Genomic DNA, 21,823 nt, shown 5'->3' on the forward strand with positions numbered 1-21,823 from the left:
TGTGCGGTTTGCTGTGTGCGCTGTAGTTGTATGTTGTATGTGTATGCTTTCTCATATACGCTGTCATTTTCCCGTTATAACTACCTGGTGGTTTTAGTGTTATTCATTCATTCATTGTTATTAGTCGATGGAAGTGAAATATACTGTTGAGAATAAATAGTTGTCTTCGTGCCGTATGGGGTCGTTTGTTCCTGACACTTTAGAGAACCAGAGGGTTCACAACATTTTTTTGAGAGAACCAGAGTGTTCACAACACTATTCAATGCAGAAATAACATGCCAGAATCAGAATCAGAGTACTATGTAGCTAGTGAGAGTCTGTGTACTAGCATTGCCGTTGTCCGAGCGCCATGAAGGCCTTCGAACGCACCTCGCGACCCGCCGACGTCGACAGCCACAGAAGCCCCTGGGGCATGACACTGTACTGCTCGCCCGTCGCGCCAAGACGCTTGGCAGTCACTAGACTTCATGCGACCGATGTTGTCCGCAAGCTACCTTGTTATCTGCCCATCACCCACTGCCGCTGACACGCTGGGAGGCCCCGCGGCATTCGCTCAGTATATCGTCGTCAGAGCTGTGTCGACGGTACAATAACGCTGGTAGAAACAAACAGTTCGTCGTATGGTATTCACTGATTCACTGATGAGGTATGTATTAGCGAAACAGCTGTCTGAAGGAGTTTATCAATATCGTCTACGAGAGTGTCCTCGCAATGGCGATGGTTGTGTGCAGGAGGGTCTAGTCGGCTAAAGAGCGCAGTGTAATGGTGGAGGTGACTCAACATTTACATTTTATTATTATTATTATTGTAAAGCTTTCCTTTTGATCTTGTTTCTTAGTGAAGTGATGTACTGCGTCAGGGTGTGTGCGGATGCAGTTTTTGCCTCTCCCCAGATTTGAAATTTTCCATCGTGTAGGTTCACTCTACTGGCACGTAACTTGCCCTATTACCTCCCATTTGACTTTTTAAGTCGGCTGCAGTGGTTTTATCGGTGGTGATTTGGCCTGCTCTGCTGTTCTGGAGACCCAGGTGATTCATTGTCCTGCCGGTTCTCCATTGACATTGTAGTTCTAGGCTCCCCTCCCGTTTGTTGAAGCTGGGTGGCTGTGTGTAGCCTTCCTCGTCGGCCTTGTACTTTGGAGACGCTGGTTGCCACACCGACTACGTTGTTGTCACGGACAAGCCCAGTGTGCTGTTTGCGCACCTGGCTTGGCATTCACACTTCTGTTGGATGCTGGGACTAGTGAGAGGCGTGAGAGGCACGCGCTGTTGAAACCACGTCAACACAGCTACAGAGCAATCATGTCGTTCGAGGGGATGGTGCGGGCCTTGGAGGCTCTAGCTGGAACGCCAGCAAGTGCTGCCTCTCTGGAACGGAGGCATGTTGGTGCGAGTGCTGTCAGGAATTGCGCACATGTACAGCCTCGACCTGTGTTTGAGCTGGGAGAGCTGTCGGAGCCACCTGAGAGTGTTGCTTCCAGCGTTGGTACCGGTCGAAAGTCGCGACACAGCTCCCCGCACCGGACCCTGTTGGCATCGTAAATGCAGACCACCTCATGAAACAGTTCCGCACCTGCATGAGCGATCTTTTAGAAGAGCGCATGGAAACGGTCCTAGATTCCATTGCTCGTATCCGTGAGGAGGTGTCAGCCGTCAGTAACTCGGTCAATGGCTTGGATACTCGACTCAATATTCTTGAAAGAAGGCTTGAGAAGACGATACCGGACCCTTGGAGCAAGCGATCAGGTAGCAAGGCGAAGAAATCCGACGTGTGGCTGCTAGCGCGGACGTAACTTGCAGTCGAGTAAGGAAGCTGGATGAGTACCTGGCCGGCACCCAACCAGCCTGTACCAGTCCTTCACCGCGGGTACATCCACGGCCCGCGCAGGCTGTGGGTGCGTGCCAGGCGCAGATGCACACCCACTCCTACTCCAGGGCTGCGGCGGCGCCGGCTACCGATGGCTTTCGTGCCAAGGCTGCCCAGGCTGCACCAGACAGGACGAATGCAGGCTCAGTAACAGAGCCCGCACTTCAGGCAACGGTGACATCTTGCTATCAGCGCCCTGCACGCAAGCACGACCGGTTAAGGGGTGCCAGTCGGCTAAAGTGCAAGGCCGTCTACGTTGGCCGTGTTGATGTCGGTTGCTCAGCAAGTTCAATCGCTAAATGGTGCGAGGACCGCAGTGTGACTGTAATCAAATGCTCAGTATCTGCGGCACGGTATTTTGGTCTGGCGTATGCCTACCTTGTTATTTCGGAGGAGCATTGGCAGAAGGTCCAGAGTCTAGACTTCTGGCCAAGTGGCATTTCGGTTCGTGAATGGCGCTTCAAATCAGACCGCATCACTCAACAGAACTGAGTGCGTCGCTCAATCCACTTGCGCCACCATTCCTTCCTGATTCTAGACGACAAACTAATAAAACTCCCAATCAACCTGCCCAATTACCTTCATCCTTCTCAGTGCTCTCACTTAACTGCCGCTCCATAGTAAATAAGTTAGCTGAGCTTAGTCAAGCCTGTGAGCAGTATTCTCCAAACATAATCTGCCTATGTGAAACGTGGCTGACAGCTGCCATAGACGTCTCAATTCCAGGCTACACGTCATACCGCCTGGACCGCCCACCCACGACCAGCTCTGATAACCTGCTAGCAAGAGGCTATGGCGGTGTTGCTACTCTTGTAGCTGACAGATCGTTCATGTCCATCAAGCGCCGCTTCGACCTTGAGCGCTGTGGACTGGAGGCGGTTTGGCTCGAATTGCGGCCAGTGATCCTTCCCTCACTCCCCCTCATCATCTGCTCTGTTTACAGACCCCCTGAAAACAGCATCTCCCAAGTCCAGGCATTTAGTGACCTCCTAGAGGACTGTCTGTCCAATATTAGCCTCCCCAATTCGGCGATTGTACTTGCAGGAGACTTGAATGCTTGCCACTCTGACTGGTCTCCTAGTGACACCACGAATTGTGCTGGAAGGGAGTTCCGTAACCTCTTCTCTTATTTTGGCCTTGAGCAAATGGTGACATTCCCCACACACTTTACCCCCACGGCTCAACATCGTGTATTGACGTTGTACTCACGGATCATCCTCACCTACTACTCTCTGTTACATCTGTTGCTCCTCTTGGTGCATCTGACCACGCACAGATCCTCAGTCATTTCCTACTGCCTACTGATGCTGTTTACCGTGAGGAACCTGCTGCAAGCGGACATCCCGCTGCTGCACCCCGAAGCCACTTCAGCAATGTTCCTGCAAAGCCGGAATATGACTTTAAATCCGTGCCATCTTCCGTCTGGGATAGTGTGAATGCAGAGCTCTCTGATATTGACAGGAGCTGGCACCTGCGTGCCAGCAACGTCAATGATGCGCTTTCGCACTTTTCTTCCATTCTCAACAGTGCCCTTGAGAAGCACCTCTGGCCATTCGGAAAGCAGCCGTATTCTCACCGCTGCCCACGGCCCAGTCAGCCACCCTGGGTTGATGCCCATCTCCGCACAGCAATCAAGTGGAAATATGATCTCTATAGCATTTTTAAGAAGTACCCAACACAACAAAACAAACAAGCATACCAACAGCAGCGAAATATAGTGAAAACCCTGACGCGGACAAAGTACAGAGCTTATATCCGCTCAGTGCAAACTACTTTGCAGGGTAGACACCGTCCATCGCTTCACCAGTTTGTGAGACAAGCAAGAATTCGAAACGTATCACGGGAAATTCCGTCACTCACAACAGGGACTCAGCAGGCGGCTGACCCTTTGGCCAAAGCTACGGCATTAAACGCCCAGTTTGCCTCTGTGACTCGGCCAGATGACCCGTTGCTCTCTATTCCCCCTATTCTCAACCCCTCGGAGCCCTCAGCTTGTTTCACGCCCGTCATCACCACAACTGCCACTGTCCGGCGTCATCTGAAGAAGCTTCCGACGTGCAAGGCGTCTGGTCCTGACGGCATCCCCAACCGGGTCCTCAAGGCCCTGGCACCATCCATAGCATTCCCTTTGTGCCATATTTTCAACATGTCATTTACCACGGGCATATTCCCTTCCGCATGGAAAACAGCGAAAGTCATACCTGTATTCAAGAAAGGTTCCCGCCACGAACCTGCAAACTACCGCCCTATCTCTCTTCTTCCCTGCGTGTCCAAAGTATGTGAACGCATCTTTTATGACCACTTATACAGACGTGTTTTGCCGTTTCTGAGTCCCGCACAATCTGGGTTTCGTAAAGGCGACTCCACCTCCCTTCAACTGACCCGCATCGTGCAGCAGGTGTGCCAGCATAGGGATAACAGAGCGCTTGCTGGCATTTGCTTCTTTGACTTGGCCAAGGCTTTTGATACCGTCTGGCATCGAGGACTTTTGGCAAAGCTCGAGCATGCATTCAGGGTACGCAAACAACCACTCTCCTGGCTGAAATCTTATCTCTCTGGGCGTTATCAGTACGTAACTGTGCTTGGCACATCCTCGGCTGCAAAGCCAGTATTGTCAGGCGTTCCTCAAGGATCAATTCTTGGTCCCCTACTATTTATAATTTACGTAAACGACTTACCTGCAGTCTTCCCTGGAACGTCTCTGTTTGCTGACGGCACGACCCTTCTCACCTCATCAGCTTCCCTCACTGGCCTGAAAAACAACTTGCGTGCTGGTATTCAGGAAGTTCTTTCCTGGATGTCGTCCTGGAGGTTGTCCCCAAATCTATCACAAACAAAAGATCATGCTCTTCCCGCCCCAGCCGGAGTTCACAACCCTCATCCATGCCAACTTTCCAAATCCAATTGACATAGTGTCTTCTCACAAACACCTTGGCATTGTGATTGACTCTGCACTCTCTTGGGTACCTCACATCGAATATATCTGTACAAAATCAAGTAAATCCTTAGGAATTCTCTCCCCCCCCCCCCCACTGCTCCTACCTCCCACTTTCTTGCAAGCTTCTTTTTTATTTAGCCTACCTTTGCCCAATATTTGATTATGCAGATACGTCTTGGGTTGGGTTATCCTCTTCCGCTGCTGCAAAGCTTGAAATACATCACAAGAAAATCCTTAAAATTCTCCTCCGTCAACCCCGCATGCTCTCATCATCCGCCCTTTATAAAATCGCTCACACAACCCCGTTATCACTTGGACGCAGTGCACATCTGGCTTCTCTTGTCCATTCTATTAAGCTTGAGTTGTGCCCACCTCATCTCATGTGTTTTAATTGGTTCTCTTCTCTAAGAACTAGATACTTGCTCTTACTCCCTAAGTGTAACTCATCCACTCTTTTGCGCTCCCCTCTCTTTATTGCTTATTCTATTTGGCTCACTCTACCCAGAGAAGTTAAGGACCTGACCTCACTCCGCCTCTTTAAGATCCGTGCCGCCCCTTATTTACTACGACATACATAGCTCATTATCCGCATGTCCTTTGCGTCTCTGTGTTTTTCACTGTTTTTATTTGACATTATCTTTCTTTACGGAGTTGTTGTTGCTGTTCGTTTTGCTACTCTTTCTTTTTCCCTCCCCTTATTTCTATTTATCGCCGTGGTTGGCAATCACCCACTCTCGTAACATTGGCCGGTGTTTCCGCCGAGTCTTGAGATGTTGTAATAAATAAATAAATAAATAAAATAGTGTTGTGACCTTTCCACAATATTGTGTGGCATTGTTTAAAAAAAAAGGTTACCCAGAGTCACCCAGTTACCCAGAGTCACCCACTTACCCAGAGTCACCCAGTTACCCAGGGTCACCCAGTTACCCAGAGTCACCCAGTTACCCAGAGTCACCCAGTTACCCAGAGTCACCCAGTTACCCAGGGTCACCCAGTTACCCAGAGTCACCCAGTTACCCAGAGTCACCCAGTTACCCAGAGTCACCCAGTTACCCAGAGTCACCCAGTTGCCCAGAGTCACCCAGTTACCCAGAGTCACCCAGTTACCCAGAGTCACCCAGTTACCCAGAGTCACCCAGTTACCCAGAGTCACCCAGTTACCCAGAGTCACCCAGTTACCCAGAGTCACCCAGCTACCCAGGGTCACCCAGTTACCCAGAGTCACCCAGTTACCCAGAGTCACCCAGTTACCCAGAGTCACCCAGTTACCCAAAGTCACCCAGTTACCCAGAGTCACCCAGTCACCCAGTTGCCCAGTTACCCAGTCACCCAGTTACCCAGTTGCCCAGTTGCCCAGTTACCCAGTTACCCAGTCACCCAGTTACCCAGAGTCACCCAGTCACCCAGAGTCACCGAGTCACCGAGTCACCCAGATCCGCCCAGTCGCCCAGTTGCCCAGTTGCCCAGTTACCCAGTTACCCAGTCACCCAGTTACCCAGTTACCCATTTACCCAGCTACCCAGTCACGGAATCACCCCGTCAGCTAATGGGTCTCATCTCACCCAGGCAGGTAATGACAATGCATATCGCCTTAACTTGCTGACAACCTTACGCTGCCACCCTGTGTTCAATGTGACCGCGCTGAAACCATACGAAGTGAACGCAATTCCTGGTCGCCGCCAGCCGCCTCAGTCGCCTGAAACTGATTTGGACGGCAACACAGGGTACATTGTGGAGGTAATTTTGGATAACCGAGTATGCAAAGGCACACCCGAGTTTTGGTTAAGTGGAAGGGTTATGACGAGACAACCTGGGAGCCAGAGAATTTTCTCAAGGACGAGTCCAGAAGAAACATTGCTCCACTTGTGTTCTTAAGTATTTCATTCTATTCAATGGACGGTACACCGCAGAGCAGCGGCCTACAGCAACAAAAGCAAAAGGTGCAACCTGTGCCTGGCAGAGAAATAGGCAATCGCGCAAGCACCCAAGCACCTCTCTCTCAACAAAAGGAGTGAGCTTGTGTCGAAGTGTCGCCATGAGAATAGGTACTACCTTCGGAACTTTAAACCAGCTACAGCCATCACCTAATTAAGTAAGAGACAACCAGCTCCAGTGGTTGTCACCTTTCACCACTGCTGTCATTCACGCTTTGCACTGCAGCTATTTACACTTTGCTTTGTGAGGATATAAACCAATACTGATCCAGATTTCCAATTACTGTTTTCTGATGATCGCTTAGTGCGTGAAACTCTGAGTAAAAACACTTCCTCTGTCCTCCTATTGTTTGAACCAGCTCTACCACTCGGTATTGAGCACTCTCTTGGACAGCCTGGAACCTCTCTGTTTTACAGGTCGCTCCCCTGTTCCCAGGGTTGAGCACTTTCCCTGGCTGTTCAAACTCGAGGATGGACAACCCAAGACCGCTACATCTGGATTACTCACTGAAGAACATTCCCATCCCTTCAGAAAACGCCTACACTACGAGGCTGATCGAGAAGGTTGAAAGCGTGTTGAAGCGGATGCGGTGGAAGGCGTTTTTCTACCTGAAAGGACCGACAACCGACGATCCAAAAGAAACCTATGGCCTCAAATCCAGAAAATGCCCGCCCCAAGTCGACGAACTGAAGGCGTTCGAGGACGATGCGTTAAAAAATGATTGAGATGATTGAGTTTCGTAGAGTCGCTGATCCCTTTCAGCAACGACTCCGAAGCGACATCCAGAAAATCAGAGCATCACTGGACATCATCGTGCCAGCTGACAAGACCAGAAACCTCTACGAAGTCAACAACGAGCAGTACACAAAACTGCTGAGCAACAACATCACCAAGCATTACAAACCTACACCGGCAGAGACTTACGACCAGATCAACTCGGAAGCTCAGACAATTGCTGCGACGCTGGAGCTGGACGACAGAATGGATGCAATGGCGAAGAAGGACGCATACATCACGCTGAAGGATCATAAAGACAACTTTTCCCGGTCCCTGCCATGCCGGCTCATTAATCCCTCAAAGAGTGAAATCGGCATAGTCTCGAAGTCTATACTGGATACCGCTCTAAAACAACTCCGTCCCCAGCTGCAGATTAATGCATGGAGGAACACGGCAGCGGTGATAGAGTGGTTCTCAAGAATACCAGAGAAAGAAAACTGCATATTCGTGTGCTTTGACATCGTAGATTTCTACCCCTCAATCTCCGAAGACCTCCTCCAGAGATCCGTTGAGTTCGCCCGCCGCTACACGGACATCTCTCAGGAGGAGGGTGACATAATATTCCACGCCAGGCGATCTCTGCTGTTCGGCTTGGAGAGGCACTGGGTGAAGAGACACAACGAGCACTTTGACGTCACAATGGGTGCTATGATGGGGCTGAGGTGTGTGAGCTTGTTGGAGCCTTCGCCCTCGCCATGATAGCGGACGTGTTCAACGGCCGAGACGTCGGGTTGTATCGCGACGACGGCCTGGCTGTGTTCAGGAATGCATCAGGACATGAAGCTGACCGAATAAGAAAGGAGATGAACAAAATATTCCAGAACCCCGGACTGAAGATAACGATACAGACAAACCTGAAGAGAGTCGACTTTCTGGACGTGACATTGGACCTGACCACCGGAAAGTACTGCCCTTACCGGAAACCGAACGACAAGCCGATGTACATCAACTGCCAGTCAAACCATCCACCTACAATCATCCAGAACCTACCTGCATCGATCAGCAGAAGACTAACAGATATTTCCAATGATGAAGACGTCTTCATAGATGCGACTCCGATCTACAGTGACGCGCTGAGGAAGAGTGGATACCGGGAGAACGTACAGTATTTTGACGAGCGTAAAACGGACGAGACAAAGAAGAAGAAGAAAAGGAATCGCCCTCGGAACATCATATGGTTCAAACCACCATTTAGCAAGAACGTCGCCACCAACGTTGGACATCGCTTCCTCCAGCTAGTGGCCAAACACTTCCCCAAAGGCTCAAGCCTCAACAAAATCTTCAACCGGAACTCTGTAAAGGTTAGCTACAGTTGCATGCAGAATATGGCCACTATCATCAAGCAACACAATAACACGATTCTACGACCCAAGAAACAAGCTAACGGAGGTGACAACGATACCAGGACTTGAAACTGTCGGGCGAAAGACTAGTGTCCGCTGGACGGAGCGTGTCTAACGGAGAGTATCGTATATAAGGCAAGAGTCACGGCAGGTATGGAGAAGAAGGAATATACTGGATTAACAGCAACAACATTCAAACAACGCTACTATAACCACCAATCCTCATTCCGCCACAGACAACACGAGAAGGACACCCGCCTATCGCAGTACGTCTGGACCAAAAAGGATGAAGGGAAGGCATGCAGCATTCAATGGACGGTACACCGCAGAGCAGCGGCCTACAGCAACAAAAGCAAAAGGTGCAACCTGTGCCTGGCAGAGAAATAGGCAATCGCGCAAGCACCCAAGCACCTCTCTCTCAACAAAAGGAGTGAGCTTGTGTCGAAGTGTCGCCATGAGAATAGGTACTACCTTCGGAACTTTAAACCAGCTACAGCCATCACCTAATTAAGTAAGAGACAACCAGCTCCAGTGGTTGTCACCTTTCACCACTGCTGTCATTCACGCTTTGCACTGCAGCTATTTACACTTTGCTTTGTGAGGATATAAACCAATACTGATTCAGATTTCCAATTACTGTTTTCTGATGATCGCTTAGTGCGTGAAACTCTGAGTAAAAACACTTCCTCTGTCCTCCTATTGTTTGTATTTCATTCCATTGTGTTTTGCACAATCGAGAGGTGGTGTAACCGTTACACCTTCTTCCGCCTTCCTATCACTGCACACCTATGTACGCGCCTATCACTGCACACCTATGTACGCGCCTATCACTGCACACATATGTACGCGCCTATCACTGCACACCTATGTACGCGCCTATCACTGCACACCTATGTACGCGCCTATCACTGCACAGCTTGTGCGCGCCTATCAGTTGCACACCTTGTGCAACTTCTAGCACTTACTGTTCATGGCTAACCTTGGTACCTGTTATTCTACTTACTGTATAAAACTGCTTCTTTACTAATAAAGAGACGATTATTCCTCAGCTGACTAAGTGAGACGTTTACAGGGACGGTCACAGCAGCGGGAAGCGTGTATAAAACGGGAGTAGCGGAGACAGAAGCGGCATGGACGTGATCATTCTCGACATCCATGTCCGCCTGCTGCATGCTGGTCCAAGCCACACCCTTGCACAGCTTTGCCTCAACTTCTGGGTTCGTCATGGTCGTCAGGCTGTTCGCTATGAACTGAAGTTATGTCTTGTGTGCCTTCGTCAAGACTCACCACTGTATTGTCTTCCTTTGATGCCGCCTCTACCTGCTGAGCGTGTCAACCCTGCTCATCCATTTGAGTTCACCGGTCTGGACTACTTTGGACCATTGCTCATCAAGCAGTCCGACTCCTCCACGACCAAGGTGTGGGTCTGTTTATTCACCTGTTTCGCTGTCCATGCAGTCCATCTCGAGTTTGTGGATGACTATGAGCGTACCTCTCTTCTTCTCTTGGTATGATCATCTCAAGAGCTAGGTGGAGGCTCTTTGGGCACGCCCTTCAGCTCCCGGCGAACTATTCACCATTACTGAGCATGGGAGCGTGCTTCGCAGAGCCTGGTCCAGGGGGCTGGAGGGGACGACGAAGACATACGCTGGAAACGCTACTCGTGACGAGATGATGCCAAGCAGAATGAATTTTCCTTGTCAAGCATAGTCGATCTGGAGACGTTATGGGCCCTTACTGTTGACCGAAGCGGTGGGTGGGCTTCTGAGCCCGTGTGGTGTCGGCACCTTAGTTTTGTCTTCTTTTTGTCTTTTTCTGTAACTGTTGTGGACTTGTGTATCTATTCGAAGTGGCGTATGCAAACACTTTCGGCTGGTTTGCATGATTTGCACCTTCTCCGCAATTCAATTGGTTGTCTTGAAATGCTATGAGGTACAGACATATATAAATAAATAAAAGTGTCGAGGGCTCCCCGTAATTCGCAACGCTGCTACTTCCAAACCAGCTTGTTGCGCACAGTACAAAGTAGTGATAGCGACTTTGGCGATGGTATTTTAGGAAAGGATTTGCTCCCCACACTGGAGCTAGCGCCTCTGCGCCGACTTGACTTGACACTTGACTCGAACTCAGGACCGCTATAATACCATTGAACCTTCGACTGGGCAAACCTGCAAGAAAATTTTGTTGTGCCCGGAGGTGAGAGCGTTGTGAATGAGAGAGGGTCGTCAAAGTCTGTTTTGTTTCGTCCCAGAACGACACTAACTCAGACTGCTATTTGGTGTTCGCTAGGCATTTGTTACGCTGAAAAGTGGGTGTCTGTGCTAAGTTATACCCGTGGTGATGTTTGTGCCTGGAGAACCCTATATAAGTGATGCTCTTCAGCACAATATTCTTCAGCCTACTCAAGCTCAACTGATGAGGTGGAATTTCCCCGAAACGATGTATAGAGAGTGGCGCTTTCTTGCAGTGTTTCCGAAACGAATTAAATGGCCTTCTCGAAACGAAGGTTAAATGGCCTTCGGAAGTGCTCTGGATGGCAGTAGTGGGTAAGTCCAGTATCAAGTCACTGGATAAGCGCAAGCTCCAGCGTGGCGTAAAAACCACCCTTCATAACAAAATACCGCCGAAGTAGCTGCCACTACATCTTCCTTTTTCCGATTATTACCCCAAGTTTGCTCTGATCTCTTTTGTCCTATGTAGATGGCTCAATTCCAATCCTCTTATTCTGACACCAAGTCTCTATGTCAGTTTATATGGTATCGGCACTATCTCCACTAACCCCGCCTGTTCTGGGTGTGTCTATGTTAACTCATGGGTTGCGGTGTACTTGAATCAAGGTAAGCTATGACATTGATGGTGAACATCATAAAATGAGTGCCAAAGGAATGCATGGTACATTGTATGTGGAATTCTTTCATCATCCCCTATTGTTATCAAGATAATATTGATTCAGAACGAGCACCGTTTCAACAAAATTAATCGCTGTGTTTCTAATAAAGGGGACGTGGAGACAATCATCTTAATAATGCAATGAATATAACTCTATTTGCACTCATATCACAACCATGGCAACAAATAAAGTATTATAGAACTTTTTCTAATAGCAATGAAAAGTATGAATGCCGCAGACATCACCACGCAACATGACAATTTGTTCAAGGTTTGGTTTTGTGTGTTTCCAAAATCGATTTTCACGTTGCGATCATCAGTGGAAATACGCAACTAAAGAGATCAAGGGAAGGAGAACATGGATGGTATCAGACGACTGACTGGTGGTGAATATGAGTTGGGTGATGATGCGGCGGATGACGAGAATACAGATGACGTTGAGGCGGATGACGGCGAGGATACAGATGACGACGAGGCGGGTGATGACGAGGCGGCGGATGAAGACGAGGCGGATGACGGTGAGACGGCTGGTGGTGATGGTGATAAAACGGACGAGGAGGAGTCAGGTGGCAGGGAAGGTGATGGAGCTGATGAGGGTGAAATTCGTAAGAAGTCAGCTGTGTATTTGCATTTGTTATCTCGTCCCGATTGTTTGAGTGTGTATGATGATTCCCACTTCTCTGTACTGTGTCGTGCCCGTTATGTCCAGCAGTTGAAGGTCCTTGAAGCTGTTTGTATTCGTACGCATAAGCCCGATTTGTGTAAGCAAAAAGAACATGTTTTAGCACTTAGGTTATTTTCGTGAGTTTGCACCCCGTGTTCATGAGTTGTTTCTGCACTGTTCATGCCCGTTTGTCACACTTACTCTTTATTTTAGTTCTCACTTTTTGTAATACTTACCACAAGTTACCCGTCATGTGTCACACTTCTTTGGATTTTTAACCTTTGTTTTTCCCTTGATCTCTTTAGTTGCGTATTTCCACTGATGATCGCAACGTGAAAATCGATTTTGGAAACACACAAAACCAAACCTTGAACAAATTGTCATGTTGCGTGGTGATGTCTGCGGCATTCATACTTTTCATTGCTATTATTAAACTTTTATCTCCACGTAGAGAACTTTTTCTTGTCACAATTATCAATGGAATTAGTGACTGGAGAGAATTATGAAACTACAATAGAGTTTATACACTTGGAGTGAAAAATCACGAGGATAGAAGAATGGAGAGTAGTAGGGTGGACACACCCATTCCCACAGCAATGCAAGCTCCCGGCTAAATGAAGTCCCCTCACACCAGAACACAGGGGTTTTATAGTATTGAGTATGGAAAGTATTTCGACAAGAGTGTAGACAAGAATGAAACGGAGAACAGGACAACGACAACTCAGACAACACTAGAGATCCACTGGAGCACGCCCTCTTCTATACATGGGTGGCTCTTCTTGCCAAGGGGAACGAGCGGGAAATACGAATAGTGAGTATGTACAGGTCGTAGCATAAATACACCTATTACACTGTGCCCCCTAGCAAAATTTCAAGTCCACGGGAATACCTATGAAACAAACAAAAGAAAACAAGCCAAAATAAACTCAGTCTAGGACATAGCTAGCTAGTCGAGCAGGTGCAGTGCGAACACGGCCAGAACGACCAGAAACAGGAGAAGAAGTACGGACCAGACCAGAAGACGGCAGCTGAAGCGGTGGATCATCATCAGGTAGCGTCAGCGGGTCAGAACAAGAAGTAGTAACGGCGGGCAGTTGACAGTCGGGAGGACGGGATATGGCTTCAGGCAGCCAAACAAACTTGCCACTGGCAGCATCATAACTGAATAAACCCTCAGCCAGAACAGGATTAGACGGAGCAAGAAGACTCTGAGGCTTGAAACAATCAGGTGACGATGGTCCAGGGCAGAGGCCCCAGGAGGACGAACAAAACGGCAGGAGGAACAATCTCAGCAGCCGGAGGAACATCAGCAGCAAGTGGCACTTCAGCAGCAGCTGAAAACGGTACATCACGGGCAATAGGCGGCGGATTTACCAGAGGACACGGCACATCTGTTACCAGGACAGCAGGACATGGCATCAGAATTCCTGTGTCGAGACCCGGGGCGATGAACAACAGTAATGTCGAATGCGGCCAAAGCCTCTATCCATCGAGCTTTCCGACCACGGGGCTCCTTGGTTGCCCGCAACGCAGTTAATGCAAAATTATCTGTCCACGCAGTGAACTCGCGACCTAGCTGATAATGCCGGAAGTGGTTAGCGAAGAAGACAAGGGCCAGGGCTTCGCGATCACTGGCGTCATAGTTTTGTACGATGTTTCAGGTTGTCGCGCACAGCCTCGAGCCGCAGTATGCCGTCGAGGTCCGGGAGTTGCTCCTCTCCCCGCCCGAGGAGACACCCTACACGGTGCTGAAAGGGCTGCTCGTCCAACGGACACAGAAAAGTGAACAAGCTCGTTTGCGTGAGCTCTTGGGCACAGTCGAACTGGGCGACCAGCCCCCCAGCAAGATGCTCCGCCGTATGCAGCAACTTCTTGGCGAGCGGCAACTGGACGCAACAAAACTCCGGGAGCTCTTCGTACAGGGCTTGCCCACTCCCGTCCGGCTCATGCTGTCCTCCACGCCTGCATCGCTCGGCCTCAGTGAGCTCGCCACGATCGCCGATAAGGTTGTGGAATTTACGGCCCCCACCACCGTGTCCGCAGTCGCTACTACTACCAGTATAGCCGCACGTCCCCCCTGCCAAGCCAGCGTGCAGTGCTAGTGACGACCTTTCTGAGTTGCGGACCCAAGTGTCACAACTCGTGGCTGCCGTACAGGCCCTCACCACTGCTTCACCACATCACCCTGCACGGGGACGGTCAGGCGAGCGCAGCTGGGATAGGGCATCCCCACCTCGCCGCCCTGGTCCCAGCCAGTCACGGTCCCCATCCCGTCACCGAGATGCAGGAGGGCGGTGTTGGTACCACCGCCGGTTCGGCTCAGCTGAACGCTCCTGCCGTGCACCATACGTCTCTCTGACATCACTACCTACAACCTAGGCAAAAAGACATAACCTGCCAGCATACAAAGGGAGACGCACAGGGTGTGGCTGATCTGTACATGCGCTGTGTCTACCGCCTACACGGTCTCAGTAAGTCCATTGTGAGCGACCGTGATCCTCGTTTCACTGCCGAGCTTTACCGTGATGTCTTCAAGCAGCTGGGAGATAGCCTCGACTTTTCAACTGCCAATCACCTGCAGACTGATGGTGCAACGGAACGAGTGCATCGGACAATAGGTCAAATCTTACGTTCAGCAGTTAACCATCGGCAGACTAATTGGGAGGAACTTCTGCCGATATGCGAGTTAGCTTACCCTACAGGTGATACTCCATTCTATTTAACTACGGCCAACATCCATTATCTGCTGCAGACGCCCTTCTCCAGGCGGAGGTTTCAACTTGCCATGAGGCGCAATCCTGGGTCAATCGCCAGAAGTCAGCACTGCAAGTTGCAAATGACAGCATCCTGGATGCAATCCGAAGCCAAGAGTTCTATGCCAACCGGAGAAGACGGAACTCAATGTTCAAGGTGGGGATGAAAGGATGATCCACAGGGACTATTATAACCACGTCAGTATCACGAGATCAGCCTTGCGCTAAACTGAGACCACGCTGGTTCGGTCCATTTACAGTCAAGAAGGCATCTGGCGCGACTGTGCGGTTGGACCTCCCAAGAACATGTCGTGTCCATTTGGTGTTCAACAAAGCTGCCCTGAAATAGTTCGTTACTGATGAACTCAGTCCTCAGTCACCAGCTCCACCACCAATAATTGACCTTGCTGGCAAGGAGCGTTTCATTGTCGAAGTAGTTTCTAATAGAATTCACCGCGGAAAGCAGTAGTAATTGGTAAAATGGAAGGGTTACAATGAGCCGACCAGGGAGCCTGTCACCTACTTAATGGATGATTCCGGGTCACCAATCTTTCCCTTGAGGCGGTATCTTCAGAACTCAATTGAATGGGAGGGGAGAAGTGTGATAGTTCTCAACTTTGCCTATTAATATTCATTGCATGCATTTCACACCCCTCTCTCATGCAGACAGTATTCCCACTTCTTTCTTACTTGACACTTCGGTTCTTCTCACATTCTCATTGGTGTTCTCTCTATCACCTTGTGCTATAAAACAAGGCTCTTCTCAGTTGAGAGCGTGTGTTATTTCCAAGCTACTAATCCAATCTATTTCATCAGTGGATGTCATCCATGTATCCGGAGACCATGGAGATAAATACCAAAACTATCGCAATTGTTGCACTTCCCTGTGTTCTATATTACTGGGGTCCATTGTGATCCCGCCCGCATTTTCCGTAATAAAGTGAAATCCATCATGAACCTCTAACCCAGACTATATATTTATCTCGGTTATTGTGTTGTTGAGCAATACATGAAGTTTGAGGGAGATGTGATGCAGCAAAGTAAAATTATTTATAATATCATACCCTGTGGTCCGTTTGGACCCCACGATCCGGAATGAGTGTTAACAGTGAATAGGAGGTTCTCCATTTGGCGATTCAACCTTGCTTACCAGGCTATTCATGCGGCTCATTCAGCCTCTCACACTCAGACAGCTCACTCAGCCTCTCGATACGGCTCACTCAGCCTCCACCACGGGGCCCTGCCCAGCTGCCTGCATAGAGCTCACTCAGCCTCCACCGCGGGGCCCTGCCCAGCTGCCTGCATAGAGCTCACTCAGCCTCCACAGTAGGCCCTGCCCAGCTGCCTGCACAGGGCTCACTCAGCCTCCCCAGCAGGCCCTGCCCCGCGGCCTGCATAGAGCTCACTCAGCCTCCCCAGCAGGCCCTGCCCCGCGGCCTGCATAGAGCTCACTCAGCCTCCTCAGCAGGCCCTGCCCAGCTGCCTGCCATACACAAACATCCGCACAGCTCTAAGCTGTCACTCCTCACTCACTCACTCATTCCGAGCCTGGTAAAGCAATTGACAAACCATTCTATTCCCCAAATTGGTTGCTCGTTATGTGAGTGCGGCATGCAGATGCTTGTGTTAAAGATACAAAACATCTACTAACGAGAGAGGACCTGTACACATGTTTTGCCAGGTACACATTTTATCCCTTGATTCCATGATCCCACCAGTGTGCATATAAACACCAGCACGCCAAGCTACCTCCGGTATTCGTAGTTGCCAAGGATATTTGCATGACGAATTGCGAAACCTGAATCGAAAGACCAAATCAAAATGGTATCATCGAATTATGAAAACGAAATGCCACAAACCGAAAGTCACTACAGTATTCTACTAAACGCGATGTTCTTGTAACTGTTGAGTCCAAACAAGACACCGACAAAGGGAACAAGTAGGTTGGTGGAACGACATTTATAAGAGACGGGATGACTAAGACCAGACGAACGAGACGACTACATGGTGATTATTGAAGAGGGAGATTATTGAAGAGAGCTTATTGAAGAGAGAGCAACGCAATATAAAGGGCCTGGGTAGCTATGGCAAACATGGACGCGCAAGTAGCTACCCAGGCCAAATTAATAATGCATGAACTAATGAATTATATGAATTAATATATTACTACCTCCGACAAGCGAAACTTGGCGCGTTTTTTACTTCAAATTACTCGAAATAACTCACACTTTACAATCAAGACTAATGATTGACTCACCAAAATACAACTTCGTATTGCTCAACAAGGACATTAGAGACATCAGTTAGGCTGAATCACTCTCCTCTGATTCAGAGATCGCAGTTTCGTCTGGGGAGGAATTGTCCCTGTTTTGAGACGAAAGCGCGACTAGAGCGGATTCAGTTGCCGCAAGTATCTCTGTTGTGATCGCTCTGGAAATTTCGATGTCGCTCCTGTGCTTGAGCCACGGTGTCGACCCTCGGTGTCGAGGGTCGTCATTTCCGCCACCACTATCCGGGTTGACTTGGTAAGAACTGTGCAACACCTCCACACGCGCCTGGACTGCAACATTTTTGCCGGGTATTCTCGCCAACTGTCCAAAATTGCAGGCAGCATTTCCTGGCTCTTTTCCTTAGCCACCGGAGACGCATGGCTTTGAAGGCTATTGAAAGACGCTAGGATTATTTAGCATGGACGTATGGACTCTGTGCTGGCTGAGTGATCAAGTGAAGAGAGAGAGAACTCCTTGGTTTTGCATTGAAACGCGAAATCACGACGATTCTCCTTCGCAGAATGGACACGCGGCGCGCGCGCACTGTTGTGCTGGTACACGAGAGACTGGCCTGCTTCTGACTAGTCGAGCCATGTGCCACTCACCAGCTCGTCGCATGGCTTCCTGTACCCAGTTGCATGGAGTATACGCGTACTTCACACACACAGCCTTGTGAAGTAACTTGTGGTACAAACACAAAAAAATAAAAAAAACGCGCCAAGTTTCGCTTGTCGGAGGTAGTAGTAGAAAGGAAAAGGACATAATTATGGAAACGAGTTAAGAGTAACTCTCCACCACTGTAACTAGATACTATATACAGTCAGAAAGTGCAACAACTAGGCACAAAACTGACAGAGTACTGAGACATTCGACGTCCTGACACCTAGCTTCAACACATCTCCGTAGCGCTAACCGACAGCCTTCCAACTTGGAAGGTTCAAGGTTATGGAAAGACCGAAGAGGGGAAGGCAAGCGCAACGAAAACGAGCACAAGCTACAGTTCCAACTTTTCCTTTCTACTTTTATTATTGGCTCAATACCCGAGTTTCAAATTAATATATTGTAATTACTTGTGGGCCTAACATAACAATGAAGGACAAGTTAGGAATAATAACTAGTAGTTTTCCATGACGTACGTTCTGCCCTATTGCGGGTGACGGACAGCTGATCAGGTGTGTCTATTTAAACGCGGATGGTGAACCAACACAATACGTAAAGACGAGAAAAGGACCAATACGTGACTAGTTATGACTAACAGTCCACCAAGGTAACGGTATCTTTTACAGTCAAGTAGTGCGAAAATAACGCCTAATTGGAGCCTTCCAAGTTGGACGGTTGTTCGTTAGCACTTAGTAGATGCTTTGGAGCTAGGTGTCGAATGTCTCAATATCCTTGTTATTTTTGTTTTGTTTTGTTTCTTTGCTGTAGTAGTATAAGTTATCTTTAACTGTTATTCATAACTAGTAACTTATTAGTCTTTCCTATTTTGTAGGACACATTTCAGGCTCTTGAACCTTTTTGAAAGTTTTCACGTGTATAGTTTCACGCCATATCAGATGAGATACAGGCAACATCCAACGAACATGGACAATGGATTAAATAAAGTAGAGAGGTGATAGAAACAGTGCAAGGAGGAAGGGCAAAACAACATTTCTATTTAATTCCCGTAGCTATGCAGAAGACGTTACTTCAGTAACGTCTGGCGCTAGCCAGGGTCCACACAGCTTTAATTTGGTATTTGTTTGTTTGTGTGTTTGTTTGTTTGTTTGTTTGTTTGTGTCACGCCTGGCGCTATCCGTATCTGACGGCAAAAAATCATAGGATGTTATAAATTTTTCAATTCTCCTTTTTTTTTCAGGCATATCCTGGGATTCGAACCCGCACTATCGCCCTACATGCATTCCCCCATACACTTCGCATTCATACCCATTCTTCCAAGTTGCTTCACGTTAATCTTGCGTTTGAAAGCCCTATTTGAATATTGCGGGCAGCTAGACGGTGTCGTATTACCCTCGATCGTACCTGTCCCGTACCTATTCCCTACCGTACCGTGCCATCAAAGATGGCTGGCCACAATGCATATTCAAATAGGGCTTTCAAATGCAAGATCACAATGTGAAACAACTTGGAAGAATTAGTATGTATGCGAAGTGTATCGGGGGCTGCATGCAGGGCGCGCGATAGTGCGGGTTCGAATCCCAGGTTTAAAAAAAAGGATTTTTTTAAAGAAAACATCCCTATGCTTTTTTTTGTCTAGGTCATCAAGGCAAAAAAGCATAGCGCAGGGCCCTGAGCTTCCAAGCTCTCTCGTCCATTGTCCGCGGTTTGATGATCAGGCATGAAAATGTATTTCGTATTAGTGAAAACCTTCAAAATGTTCATGGGCCTGAAGGGTGTTCTACTTCAAAGTGTCAGGCAGGTGTGTCTTGACAGTGTTGTGTCAAATTAAATCTCGTCTATTCATGTCTTATGCTATCCAGTGTCAAAGTCCTGTGCACCTGGACATTTTCAGAAGTTCAACAATAACGGAAGCGTTGACTACTACTGCCGTTGTAATGAGTCCGTAGCAGTTATTACGCCAAATTGTTCATCACCTGGATACACATGCCTGGCAAATGGACAATTTCCAATTTGTTTTGGATACACACAATGCCAAAAAGCAGGCTCTACTTACATTTGCACTTGTGAGGACGAATTAAGCCTGAATCAAGCCTACTGTTACGTATCTGAAGACTGCCAAAACACAGTAGAAGACTGCGGAAATGGAAACTGCATCATGAGCTACTCACCTGAATCCCGAATAAATAGTGAGTACAATTTGAGGGAAAGTACATGGATCATGGATAATTTAGACTAAAAGTCATTAATTCTGGGCACTGAATGGGATGTCCGCTAGTAAGACCAGCCAACTACTATGACTGGGGTATTTTATTTTACTTCCTCACATGAACAGGGACCGATGCCTTCTCAACAGACAAATGGTCTGGCTATTAGAAAATGGTGATGAACTTTAATGAAACATTATGAATGAATAAAAAAGGTTTCAGAGCAGACTCGCTCTCTTCCCATACACTCTGCAGACTCGAACTCGTTTAATCAATTTTTTACGTTTCGCCAAAATTGCCCTCATCAGGTACGCAATGGTGTGCAGGTTTGCAAAGGAGCAGTTATATACGGGTGTTAGCGGCCGTCGTGAGTTCCCTTCGGGAACGGACACGATAATTTACTCTTTTTTTTACATGCAATTTGTGATGCTATGAAGTATGATATGTTACATCGCACCCACCGTGACGTGCCAGAATCATAAAGATAATGATGTGGCATGCGCTACTTGATGTACCAGCCTGTTATTCTGGATACCGCCAACCTTGCATCGACCAGGCGCCAGGCGCGAACTGATGGTGGTGGTGGTGAGAAGGAGAGCTCTGTGCTAGAACTTTGCAGCCTAGAGAGCGTGTGTGGGCGGGCGTGTGTTTACCGCCATATTGCCGGGTGTGTCTTTACCACGATATTTATCAAAGATAATGATACCTCAAAGAAGTATAATGACATAGCTACTTGTAGTTCGCAGCTGCAGAGAGAGAAGAGCACGCGGAGAACCGTCTGCTGCTACAAGAAAGCAGACTGGCGTCCCCTAAAACACTTCTACCGAATCACAGATTGGGAAGCATTGCACTCACCTGCTGTTGATGAATAAACCCGGGCGGTGACTAGCCACATTTTTTCTGGTATGCAAAAGTTCATACCATCTCGGAGACTTATAGCACGCCAATCTCATAATCCATGGTGGACACTGGGATGCTCTGATGCTGTCAAAGAGAAGCAAAGAGCTTGGTGGCATTGCTTATCAGAGCACATACAAGATAGCCTGCACAAATGACCGCCTCCGTATTTCTGCTGCAAAGTGCTGCAAAGGTGTAACCCACCACCTCGACCAGCATTTAAACCATCCAACACGCCCGGTAAACAAAGCTAACCTTTCCAGATGCAATCACCACTTGCTCGGACAGCACCGAACTAACTGCTGAGGTCATTCCCCTACACCATCAATGCGGCATCGAATGACATTCCTGAGCAGGTCATCCCGGAGCCTTCTGCATCGAAGGGAATGCAGGCCTTCAAGGCACCCATTTGCCAGCACATGATGCGCCAGTATTGATTGTGGGCGACAGCATTCCATGCTGAAGCGATTTCGCGGGTGGACAACACTGACACGCATCCGCATTGAGTTGGTTTCGAGAGTCGGTGTATGCTGAAGGCCTCCATCGCCATCAGAGCTTGTGCAGCTGTCAAGGAATCACCATCATCCAGCTCCTGGCCAGGTCAGCACGCCAGGTCCTGTTGTCTTCGTTTGTCGCGTTAGTTCTTTCCAAATATTGTACTTTGT

The 21,823-nt window shown here is 48.5% G+C and overlaps 1 protein-coding gene across 1 annotated transcript in view; it reads left to right on the plus strand.

The window, feature by feature from the left end:
• The window catches only part of LOC135824392 (slit homolog 2 protein-like), a 97,985-nt gene extending 77,692 nt beyond the window's left edge, over nt 1-20,293 (plus strand). The window contains exons 7-8 of the mRNA XM_065337123.1: nt 11,561-11,697; nt 19,917-20,293. Of these exons, the coding sequence (XP_065193195.1) occupies nt 11,561-11,697; nt 19,917-20,293 (514 nt within the window). The remainder of the gene's footprint in view (nt 1-11,560; nt 11,698-19,916) is intronic.
• Nucleotides 20,294-21,823: the final 1,530 nt, after the last annotated feature.

The sequence above is a fragment of the Sycon ciliatum genome, chromosome 9, assembly GCF_964019385.1.
Source record: "Sycon ciliatum chromosome 9, ocSycCili1.1, whole genome shotgun sequence".
In the NCBI taxonomy this organism is placed as follows: Eukaryota; Metazoa; Porifera; class Calcarea; order Leucosolenida; family Sycettidae; genus Sycon; species Sycon ciliatum.